The sequence below is a fragment of the Oncorhynchus nerka genome, linkage group LG7 (assembly GCF_034236695.1).
Source record: "Oncorhynchus nerka isolate Pitt River linkage group LG7, Oner_Uvic_2.0, whole genome shotgun sequence".
NCBI lineage: Eukaryota > Metazoa > Chordata > Actinopteri > Salmoniformes > Salmonidae > Oncorhynchus > Oncorhynchus nerka.
The window spans coordinates 55,974,711-55,982,891 of NC_088402.1; the positions used below are offsets into that span (position 1 = coordinate 55,974,711).

Genomic DNA, 8,181 nt, shown 5'->3' on the forward strand with positions numbered 1-8,181 from the left:
TACATACACTTAGGTTGTGTCACGCCCTGACCTTAGAGATCCTTTTTATGTCTCTATTTTGGTTTGGTCAGGGCTTGAGTTGGGGTGGGCATTCTATGTTTTGTGTTTCTATGATTTTCTATTGCTATGTTTTGACCGGGTATGGTTCTCAATCAGGGACAGCTGACTATCGTTGTCTGATTGGGAACCATACTTAGGTACCCTTTTTCCCCCACCTGTGTTTGTGGGAAGTTAACTTTGTTTGATGGCACATAGCCTGAAGCTTCACGGTTTGTTTTGTTGGCGTCATGTCAAATAAAAGAGAAAATGTACGCGCAACTTGGTCCTCATCTTTCAACAGCCGTGACAGGTTGGAGTCATTAACTCGTTTTTCAACCACTCCACACATTTCTTGTTAACAAACTATAGTTTTGGCAAGTCGGTTAGGACATCTACTTGTGCATGACACTAGTAATTTTTCCAACAATTGTTTCATACAGATTATTTCACTTATAATTCACAATTACAGTGGGTCAGAAGTTAACATACACTAAGTTGACTGTGCCTTTTAAACAGCTTGGAAAATTCCAGAAAAGGATGGCATGGCTTTAGAAGCTTCTGATTGACATCATTTGAGTCCTGTGGATGTATTTCAAGGTCTACCTTAACTCAGTGCCTATTTGCTTGACATCATGAAAAAGAAAACAGCCAAGACCTCAGAAAACTTGTAGACCTCCACAAGTCTGGTTCATCCTTGGGAGCAATTTCCAAACGCCAAAAGGTACCACGTTCATCTGTACAAACGATAGTACGCAAGTATAAACAACATGGGACCACGCAGCCGTCATACTGCTCAGGAAAAAGATGAGTTCGATCTCCTAGAGAGGAACATACTTTGGTGGGAAAAGTGCTAATCAAATCCAGAACAACAGCAAAGGACCTTGTGAAGATTCTGGAGGAAACAGGTACAAAAGTATGTATATCCACAGTAAAACGAGTCCTATATCGACATAACCTGAAAGGCCGCTCATCAAGGAAGAAACCACTGCGCCAAGACTGCCATTAAAAAGCCAGACTACGGTTTGCAACTGCACATGGTGACAAAGATTGTACTTTTTTGGAGAAATGTCCTCTGGTCTGATGAAACAAAAATAGAACTGTTTGGCCATAATGACCATTGTTATGTTTGGAGGTTAGAGGAGAAGTTTGCAAGCTGAAGTACACCATCCCAACCGTGAAGCACGGGGGTGGCAGCATCATGTTGTGGGTGTGCTTTGCTGCAGGAGGGACTGGTGCACTTCACAAAATAGATAGCTTCACGGCAAGTCAGTTAAGAACACATTCTTATTTTCAATGACGGCCTAGGAACAGTGGGTTTAACTGCCTGTTCAGGGGCAGAACGACAGATTTGTACCTTTTCAGGTCGGGGGTTTGAACTCGCAACCTTCTGGTTACTAGTCCAACGCTCTAACCACTAGGCCACCCTGCCACCCTTACAACCAATTAGCAAGTCGGAAATGTCCGAGTTTCCTAGTTCCGACTAGCACCTCAACAACGCGGTGTTTCATACAGCAGTTAGGCCTACACCTTAGCGTAGCTAGTGGAAAGCGGCTGTATAGCAATATTTTCAACTAACCTTTTCTTGCCAATAATTTCATTGTTCTTAATTCGGAAGAAACTTTATAAGAGACGTGTTATCTGTCCAGTTGCAGGTGGAACTCCAAAAAACAGCATTTTTCTACAAATATTGAATCCCCTTTTTGTTTCCAATGAGAAATGCATCTTACGTATGTCGATCTTTGTTCTGGTCGCACAGTGACTTCTACAATTTGGCCGCATCGCATAGAAATGACTAGTTCCTGCAAATATCAAATCAAATACGTTGGGAAATGCAATATGTCTGGCAACTAAAATTACGAGAACTCGTCTGAATATTCTGTTTTTTGGAGTACCACCTGCAATTGAGAAGGTTAGCTAAGATGTAACAGCTGTATGGAGGCGTTCACATACTGTATCACCGCAGCGTGTAGCTAATTGTATAGCTACTTTTCAAAAGTCCTTGAATGTAAAAGGCTGTACGGTTTAGTAATTTAGCAGATGCTGTTTTATCCAGAGTGTTTGTATGTTATGTTGTGTTACAATTTGTAGAATTATGCATTGTTTCTATGTTACTAATTCATCTTTCAAAATGTATGGAATTTAAATAAAAATGTTTGTTGAAAACAATAGTAATCGAACTCTGATTCAGTGATTGTATCGACTCAATCAGCGATTGATTTAACAGGCCCGAAATGTAACGCACGCGCAAACCTAGTTCTTCCTTTCTGCTAAATTCTTCGCCATGGCTCCTGTGGTGGGTACAATCGCGTGTGAACAAGTGTCCAAATATATACATGTTGCACACTTCAAACGACTGTACTTGATTTGTGTCATATTCGTATGAATAGGGACATATTTGGAGGGGGCAATGTCATGGTTAATACTGCATTGGGTTTTGTTATTCACGAGGCCTGCTAATTTAGCTAGCCTAGAGATCCACCACGTTGTAGCTAGCTACAGAAAACTAGCTTATCGTTTTCCAGTTAGTTTTATAGTTCGCAGTACTCAATAGTTTAAGTGATAAAAGTATAGGTCTGGTTAGCTAACTGACTAAAGCTTCCTCTGAATTGGGCATTAACTGACGATAGACAGATCGCTTATTTAGTTGATGTCTGAGCGGTTGTTGCGCGTATGTTTGAACTAGAAGCCTAGCTAGTTAGATTCTAGACAGCTACCTAACTTGATTACTAGAACTAGCAGGGTGGCCTTTTAGAGCGACAGCTAGCTTATGACCTAGACAGGTAGCTAATCGGAGAAGCGTTGGTGGACGGTCTCATTTTATTTGTCTGTTAATCTGATTTGCAGAAGAAACAGAGCAACAAAGGCTCCAAGGGTGGCAAGAAGAAGAAGCAGGTCCTGAAGTTCACTCTGGACTGCACCCACCCTGTTGAAGATGGCATCATGGATGCTGCCAACTTTGTAAGTAGATTTCTTACCAGTGCCAGGTTGCAGTGAAAATGTCAACTTTTTAAAAAGTTTCTCAAACAGCCTTCTTTGATTCCCCTTTACTTTAGCCACCATCTTGAATTGTGTTTCAGCCTGTCCCAGGCAGTGGCACCCCTACCACTTGATTTAGTATAAAGCTGAGGGACAGATGGAGCTTGCGAAATGTAATCACTCTCAAATTCATATACAGATCTAAGGATTTTACAGTCCATGGGATCGACATGAGATATGTTGAACAGAATATTACTATGCTAATGTAAGAGTGCGTTCTGTTACATCCCAAGCGGGGTTCGAACTAACTAGCAACCTACACAACTCAAAGCCAACCCTGTTTGCTGACAGTGCAAGAGACTAGTCGGTCACTCCATGATCTCAAGGAAGGTGTGATGTCACTGATGTACTCCAGCCAATGGGCTATTTTTTTTTTTTTTTTGCCCTAGCACTACACAGCTGATTTAAAATAATCAAAGCTTGGTGATGAGTTGGTTCAGCTGTGTCGTGTTACACAGTACCAGACGGGGGGGCATTTGGGAAACCCTGCACTTCACTAGTCATGTTGGGCAGCTGTCAATCTTTGGTTTTGGGGAAATTAGAAGTATACGCTTACACAGCATGTCTTAATGGTTATAGGAGCAGTTCCTTCAGGAGCGCATCAAGGTGAACGGGAAAGCTGGCAACCTGGGTGGTGGTGTGGTGTCTATTGAGAGGAGCAAGAGCAAGATCACTGTGTCCTCTGAGGTCCCCTTCTCCAAAAGGTATGGTGACTGCACTGGCAACTCAACTAGAGGTTGACCGATTATGATTTTTCAACGCCGATACCGATTATTGGAGGGCCAAAAAAGCCAATGTCGATTTAATCAGCCGATTTTTATATATTTGTAATAATGACAATTACAACAATACTGGATGAACAATGAGCACTTTTATTTTAACTTAATATAATACATCAATAAACTCAATTTAGTCTCAAATAAATAATGAAACATGTTCCATCTGGTTTAAATAATGCAAAAACAAAGTGTTGGAGAAGAAAGTAAAAGTGCAATATGTGCCATGTAAAAAAGCAAAAACGTTTCAGTTCCTTGCTCAGAACATGAGAACATATGAAAGCTGGTGTTTCCTTTTAACATGAGTCTTCAATATTCCCAGGTAAGAACTTTTAGGTTGTAGTTATTATAGGACTATTTCTCTCTACCATTTGTATTTCATAGACCTTTGACTATTGGATTTTCTAATAGGTACTTTAGTATTGCCAGCCTAATCTTGGGAGTTGATAGGCTTGAAGTCATAAAGAGCGCAATGCTTGAAGCATTGCGAAGAGTTGCTGACAAATGCAGTAAAGTGCTGTTTGAATGAATGCTTACGAGCCTGCTGCTGCCTACCACCGCTCAGTCAGACTGCTCTATCAAATCATAGACTCCCCTGCACGTTTAGAGTCCTGCACGTTTAGAGTCCTGCACAGGTGTTGTTTGGAGCCGCACCGGCCCACCAGGACAGGTTTTTCACCGCAACCCAACCCACCTGATTAGAACTTTTCTGAGGGCCAATCCGTGACTTGTCGAATAACATCAATTTACTGTATAATTTGTATGACTCCAGAGTAGTAGCCTAGGCTATTATTCCATTCCCTGCATGAATTGGTCTGCATATCTACTTAACATTTGGATGAAAGGAAACAATGCCATGAACGACAATTATATTTTCACAGTGAAATGCGGCACATTGACAACTGAAATCACTCTGGGGGAAAAAGGGCCTTCTAATTAGTCTTCTTACCGAATGAAAGACTATAGCTGACAAAGCTTTACATTCAATATTGTTTAGATAATCCAATAGTTTAATTGAAACCAACAAATCCCAGAATCTAGGCTGCAAAAATGCATTTTAGTAGGCTATACTCAAACATTTACCAGCCACACCGGTTTAAACTTGATATGGCCTGCGTATGGTCTAAGTCAGTGGTCACCAACCAAAGTCAAGATCACTTTCGCTATCAAAAAGCAAGCTGAGATCTACTGCTCACATTAAAACAATATATATATTTCTTTACCTCAAACAAACAGTTTTGTAGGAATGAGGTTTGGGCAGTAGGCTTAATACATTATCACAGCATATTGGCTATATGATTGGCCTGCCAATATTGTTAATCAGACCATATTATATTTCAAAACTCGAGCTTTGATAACAAAGTAGATCAGTTTGTTTAGCACTTGTGAGGCACTGTGGAGCATGAATTGAAATAATTAGCTTTTTTATTTTACTGGACTGATGGTACCTGCATCTGATGGTCAACGAGGTCAAATCACGACGTCAGTGATCTTGGAAAGGTGGAAAAGTCAGAGCTCTAGAAAGATGCCATCGTTTCCGACTTGGAATTCCGAGTTGGATGACCATTCAAAAGTATTTTTCCCATCCGCCCCTCACGGTCCCTGCTCTCTCCTTCCTTTCCTTTGGTAAGACTAACCAGAGAGGGGACACTCTTCCACCCGATGGCGAAACTCGAGTTGCACCACATCTGCCTCATGCACAAATTCATGTTGTTCCTATGACCAGAGAAAGTTAAATATTCCTTAATATTAACATCGGCACGGCGAGCTGCTAATAATAATAAAACGCAGGGCTATTAATACTTGGCTACTCATTCATTGCAGCTGCAGCCCGAGCGGAAGTACGGAGAAGCATGTTTTGTAATAGTGTTGAATAAAAACAGTGACAAGTGCTGAATATAAACTTAAACATGAACTCACTCATCAAAACAGCAGCTCTTTGCTGTATTCGTTGACAGTCTAATTGTGGTCATGGTTTTAAAAGTTATTAAATCTTACATAGGCTAGTAGCCTATTCGACTTGGCTGTGGCCAGGGTCATGGAAGCTCTGTAGCCACTGTGATTTGAGCTATCCGATTGGGCAGCGCAGTAGGTGCACTCGACTTAGTCACAGATTTGCTGGTCCACCGGGTAGGTGGAGTTTGTCTTATGGGAACACTTTGTTTACCCGGAGCTCCTGACTTTTGAGTCAAGGGCACCTATCGCGATCGACAGGTTGGTGACCACTGGTCTAAAAGAACAAAAGACCGATTTTACGCTATACTAATTTGATAATAGGCTTATATAGTTTATCGTAAACAAATACCTTTTTGCACTTTTTGCATCCATCTACCGGGTTGTTGTCCTTGTCCACAATGACTCCAAAATCCTTAAAACTGGGAATTTCACTTGCGCAAGCACCTGTTTCCAAGATGGTGTATTTCATAACCTTTACATACATACAGCACCAGTCAAATGTTTAGATTCTTAAAAGTAACCACTCTTTGCCTTGATGACAGCTTTGTACATTCTTGGCACCTGGAATGCTTTTCCAATAGTCTTGAAGGAGTTCCCACATATGCTGAGCACTTGTTGGCTGCTTTTCCTTAACTCTACGGTCTAACTCATCCCAAACCATCTCAATTGGGTTGAGGTTGGGGGATTTGTGGAGGCCAGGTCATCTGACGCAGCACTCCATCACTCTCCTTGGTCAAATATCCCTTACACAGCCTGGAGGTGTGTTGGGTCATTGTCCTGTTGAAAAACAAATGATAGTCCCACTAAGTGCAAACCAGATGGGATGGCGTATCGCTGCAGAATGCTGTGGTAGCCATGCTGGTTAAGTGTGCCTTGAATTCTAAATAAATCACATACAGTGTCCCCAGCAAAGTACCCCCACACAATCATACCACAACACAACTGATTGGCTCAAATGCATTAAGAAGGAAATAAATTCCACAAATTAACTTTTAACATGACCTCATGAAGCTGGTTGAGAGAATGCCAACAGTGTGCAAAGCTGTCAAAGGCAAAGAGTGGCTACTTTGAGGAATCTCAAATATTACATGTATTTAGCTTTGTTTAACTTTTTTTTTTGGTTTCTACATTATTCCATATGTGTTTGTCTTCACTATAATTTTACAATGTAGAAAATATTAAAAAAATAAAAAACCCTGGAATGAGGTGTCCATACTTTTGTCTGGTACTGTGTGTGTATATTTGTTTTCTTTAGTAAGTTAGTATGTGTATTGCATTGGGGAAAAGCCCAACCTCTCACATCTGAATGCTATCTGTCTCCTGTCTGCAGATATCTGAAATATCTGACCAAGAAGTACTTGAAGAAGAACAACCTTCGCGACTGGCTGCGTGTTGTGGCCAACACAAAGGAGAGCTACGAGCTACGCTACTTCCAGATCAACCAGGACGAGGAGGAGGAAGAGGATGAGGATTAAACATTGTCTGCTGGATTTTGTACATTCAATAAATTCTTAGAGTACTCCTGTTTTTTATTTTTTCTCTACGGTGACGAGACATGGAGCGGGTATATTTACTAGGACGCAAAAAGTCTAAAACAGGGAGGGACCTACCTGAATTTGTCCAACAAGAAACACATTTTCATTGCAAAACGTTTTGCTGCGGTGTGCACTCCTGAATACACACTGTGGGTGACGATCACTCAACCTTCTTGTGACAATGCAGTACAGTGCCTAGAGAAAGTATTCAGACCCCTGGACTTATTCCACATTTTGTTACATCCTGAATTCAAAATTGATTAAATATACTTTCTCTCACTCATATACACACATTACACCATAAGGACTAAGTGAAAACATGTTTTTAGACATTTTTGCAAATTTATTGAAAAAGGAATACAGAAATAGCTAATTTACATAAGTATTCACACCCCTGAGTCAACTTTGTAGAAGTCTTTCTGGCTAAGAGCTTTCCACACCTGGGTTGTGACATTTGCCCATTATTCTTTAAATTCATCCAGCTCTGTCAAATTAGCAGAGCATTGCTAGACCATTTTTAGGTCTCGCCATAGATTTAAGCAGATTTAAGTCAATAACTCGGCCACTCGAACATCACTGTTTTCTTGGTAAATTACTAGTGTAGATTTAGGCTTTTGTCCTGCTGAATGAAAGGTGAATTCAACTTCCAGAAAGCAGACAACCAGGTTTCCTCTAGGATTTTTCTTGTGCTTAGCTCCTATGTTTCATTTTTTTATCCTGAAAAACTCCAGTGTCTAATGACTACAAGCTTACCCATAACATGATGCAGCCACCACTATGCTTGAAAATATGGAGAGTGGTACTCTAAAGTGCAGTTTTGGATTTGCCACAAACATAAC

General features: G+C 40.8%; 1 protein-coding gene across 1 annotated transcript; it reads left to right on the top strand.

Moving 5' to 3' along the window:
• Positions 1-2,228: 2,228 nt before the first annotated feature.
• On the top strand, positions 2,229-7,327 carry LOC115132002 (large ribosomal subunit protein eL22-like). Its single transcript, XM_029664160.2, has 4 exons — positions 2,229-2,332; positions 2,884-2,997; positions 3,655-3,779; positions 7,138-7,327. The coding sequence occupies exons 1-4, from the start codon at positions 2,321-2,323 to the stop codon at positions 7,280-7,282; spliced, it is 396 nt and encodes a 131-aa protein (XP_029520020.1). The 5' UTR covers positions 2,229-2,320; the 3' UTR covers positions 7,283-7,327.
• The last annotated feature ends 854 nt before the right edge of the window (positions 7,328-8,181 follow it).

Bases quoted from the DNA above. Each gene is read 5' to 3' on its own strand.
- LOC115132002 (XM_029664160.2), top strand. The intron at 2,998-3,654 runs GTAAGTAGATTT...TAATGGTTATAG, and splicing joins TCATGGATGCTGCCAACTTT to GAGCAGTTCCTTCAGGAGCG. The intron at 3,780-7,137 runs GTATGGTGACTG...TCCTGTCTGCAG, and splicing joins GAGGTCCCCTTCTCCAAAAG to ATATCTGAAATATCTGACCA.